General features: G+C 38.6%; 1 protein-coding gene across 3 annotated transcripts in view; it reads right to left on the reverse strand.

The window, feature by feature from the left end:
- Positions 1–17,553, reverse strand: part of SPIRE1 (spire type actin nucleation factor 1) — a 187,187-nt gene that overhangs the window by 168,011 nt on the left and 1,623 nt on the right. For all 3 annotated transcript variants that reach the window (XM_075125320.1, XM_048840209.2, XM_048840210.2), the window contains exon 2: positions 705–739. In XM_075125320.1, the coding sequence (XP_074981421.1) occupies positions 705–739 (35 nt within the window). The remainder of the gene's footprint in view (positions 1–704; positions 740–17,553) is intronic.

The raw sequence follows: 17,553 nt of genomic DNA on the forward strand, positions 1-17,553 counted from the left end.
AGGATACTAAAATATCTGTTTATTTACCAGCACTATCAGTAATAACAGTGCAGCCCTTGCCAGTTTCCTAATATAGCACGGCCATCAGACAGCACAGAATATGATACTTTCAAGACCAGACTAATTAGTGCTCATTTTTTGCAAAGTTTTTTTTTTGCTTCTGGCTCTGGAAAGGGAAATTTTAAAAAGAACATTACAAATCATGAGGACTTTGCTCACACAAATATGATGATCTTGCAGTAGTCTGATTATTTTGCTCCCAACTCTTGACAAACTGAGTGTAAAGAATCATCAGGCATCTCGAATTGCTTCAGATCATGCAGTAAGTATACAAATCATTACCACCTTTGAGCCAGCTACAGTAAGTAAGTGTATTGGGAAATGGTTTCTATGAATGAAGCTATACAAAATAAGATAATGTCTGCATTATGTAACACATAAATTAGCTGAAAATTGAACCAATTTATGTTGCCTGCATAATCTTCCCCACTTTCTTTCTTCCCTTTATGAATGTAGGACAGAATATCCTGTAGCAAAGTTATCCCTCACTATGTAGCTATTAACACAATTTGTATTTTATGGAAAGACCTGGTAATGATAAATGTAGGCTAAAAATATACAGCAGTTTCACTTATGAGAAATTTGTAGCAAGAGGTGTGCTGAACTAAGAAACACCAACAGGAAATTTGAGATATTTCTCTTACCTCTGTTTCTGTACAGTGTGAATGTCCTGATGTATCTGCAGGAAAAAATGAGAAGTTATTTTCAGATGGTTTAAAGCAAAAGATAACAGTCAGCTCAAAACTAAACTCTTATTTAAGTCCCTTAATACCACACTGACACGAGACCTTGCTATATCCAGTACAGATCCATTTGAACTGTTTAAAAAGTGCATTTCTAATCTGCTGATTGAAGTCCATTTCAATCAAGGAAAAACAATTTAAAAATAATCAGCAGTTAATGTGGTATGTAAAAAGTTATGGTGCTGTTTTCAGTAACTAAATTAGCCACTTCTCTGGCTTCCATCATGGTAACATGGGAGTGCCTATTCTTGTTCCACTGAAATGTGTGATCAATAAAAGCAATATACCCATTTATGCATCACATATTTAATAACAAAAACAATTTGCTTATTTTAAGCCTTCTTCACAGTGCCTATTTTTATAAACATGAAGCTTCAATGCACTTGACATTATCATTACATGTATGCGACTTAATTGTGTAAGCAGCAGCATACAGCTATAGACAGATAAGAAAAAAAATCTGTTTTCTCATGCTCTAAGCCATATATCTAAACCCCAAATGCATTCATAAGAAAACACCAATCATTTTATTCATATCATTACTTGAGGGTAATAAATATCAATACAAGCATGATACATAAGTTCAAGCACAGAGAGGTAATTAAAGTAGATCTGGTTGTTCTTCATAACATCCTTGTAAGCCTCTCATCAAGTTTTCCAACATTTTAGTAATCTAATGCTATTTTTTATTTTGCCTGATTTGTGATAATTTAAATAATGATCAATAAATCTAAAATTCCAGCCCCCTTTTTTTTCTTTGGTGAAATGTGGCAACCACACAACCAAATTGTAATTCATGACCCTGAAGTTCGGCAAAATTAGAAGAATTAGATATAACCTTTTCCAACTTTCCCTATTTCCTTTATTCAGGCAGCCAGAAACACTAACTAGGACTCCTCCTATGATCATACTGTATATTGAAAACACACATTACTGATGTCAAGTTAATGCCACAAAGCATGCTCAGGGACTCTATAACTGGTTGTAGTTAAGAACACTCTCTCTTTCTATAAACATGAAACAAAGCATGTTAATATATGTCATTATTTCTCCCTTCTCCCCCTTAACAACTAGATTCAAGAAGGAAAATGGAAAGGGAGAAAAAAACCACTCTATTTCTGTTTGTTTTCTTTTAAGATTAATATTGTTAGTCAAGCTCTGCAAGTTACCCTTCGTAGATGCATGACAGCAACAGAATCCATCCATATGATAGGAGGGAAAAGCAGCTCTTAAGAATCTTTCTTTCTTTGAGGACATGTCATTTGGACTCAGGCCCAGGGTCTTTGGTGGCTTTCCTCCAACTTCAAGCAGCATGGACTCAACTGATCTTAAGGAATCCAGATGAATTAAACTCTTAACACATGATGGACTATTGTACAGGGAATTTACTACATGTGCTCCTTTTTGCTGTAGAAAACATACTCAAATAGGACCACAAATCATGAAGAAGTTGCCAGCTTCTGCAGAATGTCTCACAGCAGGAAGAAACCTCTACAAGGTCCCCATCACAGAGTTTTCCTTAATTTGTTCCACTGGGGAGGGAGGAGATGGGATTTGCTCCTCTGCACAAACAGGGATTCCACTTCCAGAATCACTGATTTCAGGGGATCTGGAGAACATCAGGGTCACTCAGGCAGAGAGGCAGTGTGCCTCCACACTGACTCTGTAGACCCCTGGCATTTCCTAACTTCTGAATGCTTGACTTTGCAACCTTAATAATTTTATTTTAACCTATGTCAATGGGCTCACAGCTATTTGCAACAGGGGAATGGTGAGACTCAGGGATCTTTAGTTCCATTCCAGGCTCTGGACAGGAGTGTTCTCTAGTGGGTACTGACTCTTCTGCCCATTCCTCTCAAGCGTGAGCCCTTCTGTCCCATTTACTAGCACTGTTGTTCAGTCTTTAGAGACTCTGCCATTTAGTTCACCAGCATTCCCCATAGAAAGTGGATGAGAAATGTTGAAAACATATTGGCAAAGTTGCAAGGACCAGAGCTGCACAGAAGACTTAGAGTATTATTTAGCGTATTTCCTGCCAAGATGGGAGAAAGAACACGCAGCTCAGCCAACTAATTAGCATCATATCATCACATAGACGAGATCAAGCTGACTTGATGTGTGAAATTTAAATGGCATACAAAACTGCCTGGGTACTAAGAAGATTCAACAGACATTCAGATAAAATCTATTTTTATTATTTGTTAAACATACCCTTAACGGGTATGAGACAGCTTGTTTGCAAAAATGAAAGTCATTCACCTTCACCTTGAACTGTAGCCAACATAAACTGAATGCTTTGCTCTGTTTTCCTATATTAGCAGGCAGAACTCAAAAGTGTCTTTTAAAGACTACTTTTCAATTTTTTAAGACATTATGATTCCAATTGAATCACGGAGGACATATATATACACACACACACATATATACACACACACACACACACACATTTTTGATGTTCATGTAAGATGTACATGACTGTTACATTTAATAAATAAGGCACAGTCACTAAAAATTTTAAATAAAATTTAAGTATTTTCTTAAACAGCTGAGTTTATTGATAATGCTGTTCCAAAAACATTAGGAGGTATTTCTCCGAAGCCCAATTAATAAATATCTCCAACAAATGTTCACCCCAAACGTTAGGATACATGTTTTACAAAAAGTAATTTCTGAAGGAAAAGGACCTAAGGGTGACAGTGGACGAGAAACTGGATGTGAGCCAGCAGTGTGCCCTTGTTGCCAAGAAGGCCAATGGCATTTTGGGATGTATAAGTAGGGGCATAGCGAGCAGATCGAGGGACGTGATCGTTCCCCTCTATTCGACATTGGTGAGGCCTCATCTGGAGTACTGTGTCCAGTTTTGGGCCCCACACTACAAGAAGGATGTGGATAAATTGGAGAGAGTCCAGCGAAGGGCAACAAAAATGATTAGGGGTCTGGAATACATGACTTATGAGGAGAGGCTGAGGGAACTGGGATTGTTTAGTCTGCAGAAGAGAAGAATGAGGGGGGATTTGATAGCTGCTTTCAACTACCTGAGAGGTAGTTCCAGAGAGGATGGTTCTAGACTATTCTCAGTGGTGGAAGAGGACAAGACAAGGAGTAATGGTCTCAAGTTGCAGTGGGGGAGGTTCAGGTTGGACATTAGGAAAAACTTTTTCACTAGAAGGGTGGTGAAACACTGGAATGCGTTGCCTAGGGAGGTGGTGGAATGTCCTTCCTTAGAAGTTTTTAAGGTCAGGCTTGACAAAGCCCTGGCTGGGATGATTTAATTGGGTATGGGTCCTGCTTTTGAGCAGGGGGTTGGACTAGATGACCTCCTGAGGTCCCTTCCAACCCTGATATTCTATGATTCTAAGTGTATAAGCATGCAATAATATACAGAAATCCACCAGAACTTCCAGTCACCAAAAAACTGGGCACAAGTTGAAATGACTCTCCAATGCTCAAACACATCGGCTCTCTAAAACTACTTAGTAGACAGTTTCAACTACTGTGAGCACAAAAGACACATTCACGATTACATTTTAAAGCAATGTTCAGGTCTTAAGGGGGCAAACTTGATATGTACAGACCTAGCCAAAACTTCAATTACAGTTCAGGTGCATCAACAGAAGCCCAAAGGTGTACAGACTGTAAAAATGAAAGATTCTCTAGTTCATCTCAGATATATAGTCTCAAGACACACCTTCATTTATCTTCGATATATCCTACATGCTGCCCCCTCAAAAGGAAGCACACGTGAATTTTAGAAGATTTCCTTACTTCACATATGCTGCCACCACTACTTAGATTTATCATCACTTTTAAAAGCAGAATAGAGTTCCTTCCATTTCTCTATGGTCTGTTTTTAAGGTAACTAAACTGGAGGATGGATCAAGTTAGGTTATTTATCCCCTTCATTTGGAAATGCTCCAACTGGGCAACAAAACAAAAGGCATATTTCATAGAATCATAGGACTGGAAGGGACCTCAAAAGGTCATCTAGTCCAGGCCCCTGCACTCATGGCAGGACTAAGTATTATCCAGACCATCCCTTACAGGTGTTTGTCTAACCTGCTCTTAAAAATCTTCAACGATGGAGATTCCACAACCGCCTCAGGCAATTAATTCCAGTGCTTAACACCCTGACTGTTAAGAAGTTTTTTCTAATGTCCAACCTAACCTGCCCTTGGTGTAATTTAAGCCCATTCATACCAGTACTTCGTTTTACCACCTCATACGCAATTTTTGCCACATGTACTTTATAAATTAAGAACAGACACCAACATGTTTCTGTAAAGCTGCATAACATTTCAGATCTAACTACAATTATGCACAGGATCACAGAAATTGCCACAGTGGATAGACTTGTCCCCAAATAATTTCTGTTACCCTTCTCTGAGTCCTCTCTATTTCTGCAATATTTCTTTGACCATGTCGCCTCTCTCTTTGCATCTTTTTACTGACTCCCCATTCTCTGTCACATAAAACACAAGCTACTTGTCTTTACTTTCCAATCCATTAATGATCTATCCACACTCTACCTATCATCTCTAATTCACTATTGAGAGGTCAATTCCCAACGCCAATCAGCCCATGATGCCAGCCTCCATCCAAACAAGCACCTTCATGCTTTCTCCCATGCCGCTCCTCATGCTGGGTTAAAGGAAGTTGTATGAATCATATCCATATCTGTGGGAATTGCTGAGCACCCTCAACTCCCAAACGAAGATCAGTGTTACACAGAACTGAGTCTTATATTCTTTCATCACAAACTCCCATTTCTAACAAACCTCCACCCCGCCCCACCCCACCACACCTGCATCAACAAAAACGTCACTTCCCCTTCAACGGGGAAGGAACAATAATTGCTGCCATGACAACAATAAGGCAATGCTCTATTTCTTTACCACAAAGAAAATCTAGACTTGTTTTATCATTACTACAAAATAAACTAATTTCATATTTGTTATATAATATAATTTAACATGTTGCTACTGAAGATATGCAGATTGAATCTGAAGCTTTTATTTTCATATTTGTGAGGAGGAACGTATCAGCACAGACGAGAACTGAATTTTATGCTTACAAAAATTATAAACAGTGGACACGAGTGGTACAGTACATTAGCACATTTACATTTCACTGTGTACCACACAACATCAGATAACAGTTTATGTTTCAGCTGACTATGCTCAGGAGATGCTGAGTACAACTAATTAGGCTCATATCCTGCATGTGTAGCAAATATCATACCCTATATAATCTGTACAAATTTAAACTGATCAAGAGACTAACAAAAATAAATTGCTTACTGGAGGTGTTTATTAGGAAGTCGGAGCCAATCTGTATTCAGTTCTCTTTGGGATATTCTCTGATGGGCTAAAGACAGATGACTATCCATAAGGGTGATCTTTCACACAGATTTCACTGTATGAGGATGCAGTGCTAACTTCTCCAAAATCCAGATGAAAATATCTATTCTTCAAACCTGCACAAAACTAAAAAATTCCCCCAAGTATCATCTACTGCTCATGACTATAAATGACAAGAGAGAAGTGGACAAAATCTTTTGTAACAGAATTACCTATGACCCCAAATCTACCTACTCCCAGCTGTCAAATTGCCACCCACATATTGTCTCCCCTTTCTGATTCAGAGACAACATGAATGAACTAAAATCAGATTAATAAAGACTTTAAAAAGAAAAGGAAATAGATATTTTAATCACAGAATAAAAACTACAGTGTTCAAAAGTATATTCATCATTTTAAAAATTAAAAAGGAGGGGATATCGTGACTGTTTAGAAGCACTTGCTATTAATGTTGCTTTTAATAAAACAGACATATTTTAACTAAGAGACTTGTAGAACTGTTACTGTTGGGGAGCAAGGGGAAATATGATTGTGCTCTTCCGCATTTCATTTACTCATGTATTAACCAACAGAACAGCTTTCACTATTCCTGAAAGTGAAAAGGACCTGAATACGAGTTACATTTTGTTTGGCCAGAATTGCAGAATCTGGACTATAGTTGTGTGATGCTATCAAGACACCTACAACACTGACGAAGACAGAATTTAGTCAGTCAGTCTAGTTCATGTGATCATTCCTCACTTCCATTCTCCCCTCCCAAGTACGTTTGCAGCGTTCACATTGGAACCCATACAGGATATCACTAACAACTACAACCCATAGTCAATGTGGACCATATCCTGAAAGAATTTTTTCCCAAACAATCCCCCAACCTCATCATCAGAAGCGCTCAACAGACCAGGACTCACCAACTCAAAGCGGCAACAGACCCTGCCATGACAACAGATGCAAAACCTGAAGACATACCTCCACTGCTACAATGATCAGTACCCTCTCTCCACAGCACACCTTTCAAGATCCATGGGCACTACACATGCCTATTACAACATGTGGTGTACCTCATCCAGCGCACTAAATTCCCCAACAACAACTATGAGAGTGAAACCAGACAATCATGCTCTCAAATGAACTCGCATAGAAAAATGATAAAAGACAAAAACACTTGATCACCCGTAGGCAAACACTCTTCACAAAACGATCACTTCATATCTGACCTCTCAGCCCTCATCCTCAGAGGAAACATGCACAACACCCTCAAAAGATGAGCCTGGGATCTTAAACTCATAACTTTGCTAGACACTAAAAATCATGGGTTTAGGCCTGGTCTACACTAGAAAATTTGATCAATTTAACTACGTCAGTAAGGAGCGTCAAAAATCCACATGCCTGAGTGGCATTGTTAAGATGACCTAAATCCCTGTACACACAGCACTGAGGTCAATGGAAGAATTCTTCTGTTGACCTAACTACCACCTCTCAGGTAGGTGGATTGCCCCTACACCAGCAGGAGAACCCCTCCCATCGGTCTGAAGGGGTAAAACAAATGATTATTTTCATATCTGATCTCTTTAAGTGACACACCTAACACAAGATAGAAGTTGGTCCAATAAAAGATTATCTCGCCCACCTTGTCTCTCTAATATCCTGGGATTGACATGGATACAACTACACTGCATACACCTAATATAATGCCTTCTTAAAATGAGCCCAATTTATCAGTAGTCCATACTTCCTTACAGAACAATTTCTAGGCCACTCCAGGGGCTAACAGTTCACGTTTCAAAAAGTTCCTCAGTAATTAATACCTGATGTGATTTTAGAAAACCTCTAACACACACAAAATAATTACTGCAAGTGAGGCAACTCTATGTCTAGCAACACATCTGAAACTCATTCTGGGGGCAACATTCATTTGCTACTTAAGTACTATGCCTGCTTTCTTACAGAGTAAAATAAGTGTATACCTAGAGTAGATAATCATATTCAGAAAGGATCAGCGTGGGGAAAAAAAGTATTCTGCAATCAATAAGGTGGAACCAGCAGAGCATATAGCATGATGTGCAATGAACTGCCTAACATGCAAGTCTGTGATTAACAGGTGAGAGTAACTCAGTAACATTCTAGTGGAGAGATTAAGGTAAAAGTCAAGAAAAATCTACCTTCAGTGTTTCTCAGGTACCACTCAAGATTTTTTTTTTTTTTAAATAAGACACTCCAGTGATATTAAGTGCTGGCTGAAGATGACCTCTGATTAATTAAATACAAAGGGAAAAATACATATTTAGTCTAACTAATTAACAATTTCTCATTAATTTTTGCCCTCATTCTCCATGGCCACCATCTCCCATTACCACCAATAGGGCTGAAACCCAGTTTGTCCTCACTGAAGTTGGCTGCCGTTTCCTTCCCATTCTGCATGTGGGAGTGAGGCGGTCCCATAGTAAAGATGGGAAACAATTCCTAATGTTTCTAGTATGGCTGAAGCCAGGCTGCCCTCAGGTAAGATGGCCACACCAGGTAGTCTGAATGTGCAGAGGCCAGAGAGAGGGAAGAGGAGTGCTGAGGAATTTGGTAGTCAGGGAAGAGACTCAGTATTATTATCCCCAAGTGTTTAGAAACTGTGAGTCAGGCCCCAAAATATAGTGAAATTTTAGAAATATACTTGGTTTGCCTTTGATTTTTGAGGCTTTAGGGTGCACACTGGTCACATTTTCAAGCTTCTCTCTGAAACATTAAGGACAGGAAATTTCTTTTTTTAAATTGAAATTGAGATTGTATGTAATCACTTGATCCCAGGAGCTGGAGCATTAAGAACACCAAATATTGCGAGACTTTTGATAGAACTGTGGGAGGTGGTAACACCAAGACTTGAGAATGTTGCAGGGAAATGTGGAGAGGTAGGAAAAGAGACTACCGGTGCCAGGCAATATCGGGAAGTGCAGGAACAAGGAGAGGAAAAAAAATGAAATGGGGAGACAGACAAATATGGAGGGAGCAAGAGGGAGTCTAGGATGTGGCAGCAGATACAGGGCCAGAAGGTAAACTAGAAGGGGATTAGGAATGTGAAGTCTGAGAGAAGACATTTATTGGGAGAGAAATCCCAATTCCACTGAAGTCAGTGGGAGTTCTGCCATTGTCTTCAACGGAGCCAGGATTTCACCAAGGCTATTTACCACCATCCTAATTTGATAATCCTGCAGCATATACTGGTATTTATCTTTCTTGTCAATTCATTACTTTTTTCCAGTCTCACAGTCTTTTTCTCCTCTTGTGCCTCTATTTTAAAAGTTTATCATCTTAGTAATGCAATTTTTTGCTTGCTCTCTACCTTGGCTTTAGTTTTTGCATACTCTTAATTGCACTGGATATCTGTCTAGCTTCTGTTCCTTTGAAAATATGTTGTGATAATATTCAACATATCACTCTCAATTATATTTTAATTATCTATATTTGCCAATAAAACTAACCTGAGACTGTATTTGAAGTTGTACATTATTTATTAAGTATTATAAAAGTATTTTATAAGCATTTCTAAGGCATCAATCGCCCTGCAGTAACTCATGAATTCATCTAAAAGTAAAAGAGGAATGTCCCCCCATCCCAGTTCTTGGACCACAAAATAAAAGAAAGTCTTCTTGTGCTATGTTCCCAAACTTGTAGGATTAATTCTTCATAATTTATGTCCAGGGTGTTAGATATCTTCCATTCCCCTCATCATGTCACGTCTCCATTACTGCAACATCCTTTTCTCTGGCCTTGACAAATGCCATCTTGCTCCCCTTATATTCATTCATAATGCTACTGCAAAGATCATTTTCCTTGCCCCTCATTTTGACCATGTCACCCCTCTCTTTGCATCTCTCCACTGGTTCCCCCTTCTCTATTACCTCAAATATTAGCTACCTGTCTTCATTTTCAAGGCCCTCCACAATCAATCCTCACTCTAGCTATCATCTCTCATTCAGAACGAGATGTCACCTCCACCTGACCCACAATGCAAGCCACCACCACCCATTTGTTAAGTTTTCAAACAAGCCCCTTCATGCTTTCTCACAGGATTCTCCTCACACTTGGGAGGAGCTCCCTGTAAACCTCCACAGAAAGCCCTGCTTATCCTCCTTTAATACTCAACATTTCTGTCATGCCTATAACCAACTTGACTGCTGGTTAGCCTGCTTACTACCCTGCTGACCAATATGGTCTCTAGTTTCCTGGTACTTCCCCATCTGTCTGTAACCGTCTGGAGTTCTTGTTTATACTTCAATTGTGAGCTTTTGGAGCAGGGACTTAGATATCTGCTCAGGACTAATTTTTAAACCCAACCGAGACTTGAACCAGACCCAAGCCCATCCAACCCAACCCTTCCCTCAGAAACTGAGTCAGTCCTGCCACTACCTCCTGCCCTTGGGGGTCAGTGCAGTAGTGGCTGCGTCCTCGGCTCCAGCCGCAGCTTCCTGAAGGACCAAGCCAACCCCATGGGCAGGAGGAGGAGAGCCAACCCGAGTACAAGAGGGTCAGATTGTTTTCCAACTCAAACCCATACTTTTAGTCAGGTCCCGCTGGTCTCGGATTGAGCAACAGGACTCTACAGGGACAGTACTGTTGTTCTTTTTTTATATATTGCTTAGCACAATGGGGTCCTGATCCAGGACTAGGGCTCTTACGTGCCACAGTAATTCAAGTAACATATAATAACTATTCCATAAGAACATAAGAATGGCTATGCTGGGTCAGACCAAAGGTCCATCCAGCGCAGTATCCTGTCTTCCGACAGTGGCCAATGCCAGGTGCCACAGAGGGAATGAACAGAACGGGTAATCACCAAGTGATCCATCCCATGTCCCCGATTCCCAGCTTCTGGCAAACAAAGGTCTAGGGACACCAATTTGGCTTTTCTTGTCTCAGAAATTTTATCTCATCATTGTTCCCTTTGATATGGCATTCTATCGCAAAATCCTATTAACTTACCCTTATTATCTTTAAGTCATGATGAACCTATAATGTCTGAATCCTACAATTCTGCCAATATTTCCTAGAGCAGCAGGTTACTTCCCTTTATTTAAGGCTATTCCTTGCTTTTATATTTTCCTTTGATCTTGCCTAAAATCTCAGTTGTTCATTACTTATTCCACATTCCCTCATTGATTTGTCAGCCCACCACATTTTGGTTATATTCCCTTCTGTGTGTACTTCAAGGTCACCCTCTATTTTTGTCAGGCTTCTTGCATAAGTAATGTGTAGACACATTACAAGGTGTCTTTTGGCAATATACTTCTTCCTTACCATGAAGTTTTTTTGTCCTTTGCTTATGTGTCATCTCCCTCTCAGGTCTTGTCTACACTAGAGTTTGTAGCCATCAATGTAGGGGCACTGGTGTGAACTCTCAGTGCACAGGACACATCCATGTAAACCATGATTAGAATTAATGGGGTTTTCTGGTAGAGCCACACTAATGGCAAAAGCCAGTGTAATAAGGCCCAAGGTTCATGGTACCTCTTTCTCAGCTTAACACAAGAAGTGGACAGGGAGAAATATTAACTGTTTTTCTCTTCCTTTCTAGTGACTAGTGTCTGTTCCACTTCCACCCTACCCCATTAGTTGATATAAAATTATGCCTGCCATTCTTATCTTTCCACTCTGTCAATGTACTGAGGACTACAAGTAACTATGAGGCTTTAGAATACCAAACTTTACTATCTTTAAATAGCAGTATGTTACATTTCTGGATATGTTAAAATAAAAACTCAAAGTCAGAGATAATTAAACATTAATTGAAGCTTATAAGGAGTACTTTCAAATATTAAAAGCAACAAATTTTAAAACCAAAACAGGGAATTCATGGCTATTCTGATGCATTTGTCACAGTTCAGAGCAACTGTGCCTCTACTCCCCCTCTATGGTTCCACAAGGGCACCCCATCTTGGCTTCCAGCTTTCCAGCCATCACTTCTCTTGGATGGACACCAGCATCTCTCCCTCTTCTTGGAGATGTTCCTTGCCTGACCAGTTCCCTGCCTTCTCTGGGTTATTTCCAGCAAAAGACAGTCTTCCTAAGCAAGCATGCTTCGCTTCTCTCCTCAGAGACAGTATACAATATAATTGCCTCAGTTATAAGTTACCACACAGTTCTTTCTAAATAAGCATATTTTACTCTTAAGGTAAAAGCAATACACAGAAAAGACATTAAAAATATAAAAGGACCTGCACACATGCTAATAAGCTTACCAGAGATCACCCCTGTAACTCCAGCATGGGCTCTGGTAGTTGAGCTGTCCTTCAAAACCCCACACACAGATGTTCTTGTCATTTCGAGTTCATAACACCCTTTTGCCCAGAACAGTAATCACACATGAATCTGTGAATCATTCATTTATCCTGTTAGGTTCTTTGAAGAGAACCTGAATATGTAATCAGCAAGACAACAAGTCTCTGCTCAACTCTACAGCTTCAAATGGATAGATTTCAGGTGTTTAATTTGCATTTCCTTTATACCAATATTTCCCAGGAAATCTACTTCATATGTATTTTCTCAAAAAGTCCTTTGAAGTTCCTAATATCTCCCAAAGATTGCATTAATCCTCTCCTCCTCCTAAAGGAGTTCCATACAATCCCACAACAGTACATAAACATTTTCATTTTTAATGTAGTGGACTCCTAAAATACTTAAGCTTAATTCAGTAAAGTTTAACTTCATTCAAGAAGATTTGTCCAAAATATTGCAGGAAATTGCCATCTGTCACACCATTTTCTTTCAAAGGGTCAATAATACTAGAAGTATAATGCCTTTATATATATTTTCCTTTCTTTAAAAATAACCTGCACATACTTTTCTAAACAATGTTTTACTCTGAAAGACGGAAGGGCAAGAAGCATTTCTTGCCATGTATGAACTAGATCTGAAGTTAATAGGCCCCATATACTCCTTTCCAATATAGAGGCACACAAAGGGTGCAAGAAGGGCATGAAAGGCCCTACACAACTGACAGAACAGCAGAAACCATTTCTCTACAGTGTGCTGCACCCATACCCTTGGAATCCGTGAAAACCACTCTGTAGTCAACACTCTGCAAATCTTTTTGGGGTAGAGGCAAGGAGCACACATGCTCTGTGCTCCCATCAACTAGTGGAAGATTTCAAGGATCAAACGTGCATTATAATTAATGCTGGTCAAACAAGCAGTAAGTCTCCACTTTGCCTTCTATCCATGGGCATGTGAGGTGGAGGATAGTGGAAAAGAACAGCCACTGACATCACCGTTCTCTGGGAAGCCACACACTGAGTAGAGAAAGGGAAGGGAGCACTGTGGATGTGCCAGCCCTCATGATTGACAGCTGGAGACTTGCCTTGTGAGTTTTTCAAATCACTGCTTGCTCCCTCCACAATTCCTCAAAGCCATCCCTCCTCTCAATCCAATCCCCACTGAAGTTAACAGAAACCTATATAGTGACTTTATACTGGTATTGGATCTGGCCCTAAGGGAGCATGTAAAGGAACCTGAGATTTCTGAGTATATTTTTCCATCCCAAAGATTTATCACATGTAAGGAACATGTAAGCTGGAGCTTTTAATAACTAAAATTTGGCAGATCACTTAGAGCAACAACCTTTTTTCTGAGAAGTAACCTTATATTTGTTCAGCTCTAACACTGCTGAATACATTGCCCAGGATTTAATATCAGTTTTTATAGTCATGTAACTGTCACCTCAACTATATGCTTGAGGTTTAAATAATATATAAGAAATGCTGATTCACAATAGCATTTATATAATGAAACCACATCTCTACACCAAAATGTTCTGACTCAGTGTTTCTCAATCACCAGTCCATGGACTGTTGCTGGTCCCTGAGATCTCCCTGACACAGTTTAGGAAGGCAGCAAGCCAGTCCCTGGTACCAGAAAGATTGAGAAACACTGATCTAACTTATACAGAGGTTTTGTTTTTATCTGCTCTGCCGTTTTATCAAGTGTTGCTGTAAATTAATTTTTCATAAAACATAAGTAACGAAGGACAAGCCGTTTGAGTTAAACGTATTTTGCACCTTCCTTGGTTTCTGCAATTTTATATAAGAACACACATATCTGTTGTATTTACATACCAGACAGAGTAATTATGATTCACACTAAGGTGATCATAGTGGATTCAGCACTTTATTTCTGCTAGGTTAATCTATTTATACTTATTACATTTTTAATGTTTATTTCTTTCCCATCTTCAGCTCTAGCAAAATGATGAGATTTGCAATATACTCTGAAGACAGTCAGGTACTTTATAGGCATCTCTAAAGCAAATTCTGTAATACTGCTTTATCTCTGAATTTGCTGTTCCATTAGCATACGCTATACTGACAGGCATGACTGATCACATCCTCCTTCACAGTCCTAAACAAAGCCTGAATGTTCACTACACCAAGATACCATTCTCGGGGAACTCCTTTATTTGCCCATACACACAGGATTCCATTGTATACAAAAACAGCAACCAACATCCCATATTTGCTTCTTTTGATAAATTAAACCTGTACAATAAAAACCTAGAATCAAATATGCTTATGTGTATTACTACAGAAAAATAAAGCTTGGTGCAAGAGACTAGCTTTTGAGCTCTACATGCCCTGCACAAATAAAGATGAGTAGGATGGACTAGCACCTAAATTCAGAGTATCTTTGCTTTTATTCATTAGAAATTTAATAGAAAAAAATATTTTAATGTTTAAAAATGTAGGATCCTAATCATTAACATAATGCACAGATAACTAAAACAAAATATTTAAGAATCGTTTTCTCTTTTACGTACCTCATAGATCCCAACTTCAGGGTTATTTCTTCTGTACAGACTGATGACATTACAGGCATACACAGATCTTTATGGCATGTAACCCTGGGCCTGATCCAAAACCAATTTAAGTCGGTGGAAAGGCTACAATTCATTTCACTGAACTTTGGATCAGACCCTTTATGCTCATCCAAACTAATTGTGATGCCATCAATTTCTGCAGGAAGAACAGAACAAGGCTGTGTTTCTTTGTTTTATATGCTAAGTCTAGTCAGTTTCATTTTAAAAAACTATTTATTTCTAAATTCAAAAATAGCTGTGTATTCCCCTAATGATGTAAGGCAGGGTTTGAAAAATCCACTTGCAGGAAGCTGTTCTGGAAAAATGCCATCAATTTCTGCAGAATCTGTTTTTTAATTTAAATAGTAATTAATTTCTAGCTCTTATGTTTGTGGAGATCGCTTTGGTTTAATCTTCCAAACACAAACTAATGCATTGCTGTCTTCCTGAGTCTTAAGACAGCTCTAGTGCCTGTGCTACTGCTCATTGCTTCCAAAGCCACAGCAAAATAAAACTATGATTCTTGTTAATTTTCATTGCTACTAACCAGAAGATTGCGAGTAGCAATTAAAAGCTAGAATCAGGTTGATAACATGCTATTGCTGCTTGAGAAAGCCATAGGCCAGAACCATTACACCTACCCACTGCATAAGACGACCTGAAAACAGAGGCTGAGAGAACAGTACTAAAGAACACACACCCTCAAAACACCTTGGCAGAATCCAAAAAGCTGAGGAAGATATATATTTTGCAAAACCACTCCCAAAAAATTACAGCTGTCAGGAGGATGTAGGGTGGGAGGGAGGAACAGAGAACGTTGATCCCTTTCAGCAGTCATGGATGGTGTTGAGTGGAGGATCAAATTTATCAGATACCTACCAGCTGGAGGCTGGTACAAAAGATGGAGCCAGTGAGCAGGGTCTAGGGACAGCTCCATGGTAGAAATCCCAGCACCTTCCCTTTATCCAGTATATGGGGAGGAGGAAGCATTGCCCCTTGGCCACCTCCTCCACCCAATCTTTTATATCAATCTTTGGCTAACAGGTTTGGTCCTCTGGCTCTTAGATGTATAGTAAGATTTTCAAGACCTAAACATGAGTAGGTAACGTGAATAGATGTGTGAGGGTGACACACAAAATATAGGGAGAAGGCAGGGAATAAAATGTAGGAAAAGTGAGAAAATTATATAAGTGGTTGGAAGGAAAAACGGAAAAGAAAAAGACTAGGCCTTGTCTATACTAGGATTTAAAGTATGATATTAGCTAAGCAATACATTTTAGAAGTCTAGTGTAGACAAGGCACACTACATTTAACATGAGCTAAACTGGGCAAGTTAAAGCCTAGTGAGGACCCTGAGCTTTGCATCACGCTTTAATCCTTGCCTAGACAGGGCCTTACTGAAGACAACTAAGAAAAAGATATACCATGATCTGTTATAAGAAAGAAAACAGGAAGTGGAGTGAAGCCAGGAAAGGAAAGGAGGTATAAACAAAAACGAGAGATGTAGTAAGTTAATACATTCTCTGAAAAAAGCCTGTTGTTGATTGAAAATGTTAGAAGTAAAATGTGCTTCTGCAGTATACAACTCTCTTCCTGTGTCCCTGCAACATGCAGGGCTGGTTGTGGAAGTTTTGTCCCACTGGTTAGTAGGAGTTGTGTAAATTCTTCAATTGATGTAACATCAGACTTTTTTTTTTTTTTAATTTAAAAAGCATTCCAGATCAATTTTAAATTGGAATTTTCATTATACGTATCTCAGTATCAGCACAAGATTATGGCTTATTTTTCACCCTATGTATTTTGATATTTTTATGCACCCTCACTAGTTCCAGACAGGATTACTGTAATTCTCTGCCACTGTTTGTCCAGAAGACACATCTTTTAAAAGACTTCATTAATTCATAATGCCAGATTACTATTCATGTTCTAAATGCTTAATTTATATTACCCCATTTTGAATACTTTACATAATAATCTTTTGTTTCATATCAATTTTCAAATCTTGATTCCTATTAAGGAATTCCGCTGACATTTACTCTTATCATGATGTGGACTTCTCTGATGAAATTATCTGTGAGATCTGCTTCACTTTTATATCCTTCATACTGATGGGTTTAGATTTCATACAGAAATCAATCTATGTTTACATAAAAAAGAGCTTATAGGCTTTTTCATGTATGAATATGAGCTTTGAAACTCCATGGACTGAAAATTTTTGATAGCAACTGAAAATACATTTTTTCTATAAACTTTAAAATACCTGGTTGTGTGTGTTATGTCTCTAGCAGATATAGATTGTTTTGCTATTTGGCTAAGGTTAGCATACCTATCTATAACATCAATCTATTTCTGGTAAGTGTTCTAAGATGCTGATCTGTTTTCAAAAATGTTTTAGGAGAGGTAATATAATCAGAGACATTTAAAAGGTACATCTTATAAATACTTATAATATGGTATTATTTTACTCAAACACTAAAATATATATTATACATTATAATTATACTCCATTATAAAATATTGCACATACATATTATATATGTGTGTGCCATAAATTTTAAAT

This window comes from Caretta caretta, chromosome 2 (genome assembly GCF_965140235.1).
Source record: "Caretta caretta isolate rCarCar2 chromosome 2, rCarCar1.hap1, whole genome shotgun sequence".
NCBI classification, from domain to species: Eukaryota; Metazoa; Chordata; order Testudines; family Cheloniidae; genus Caretta; species Caretta caretta.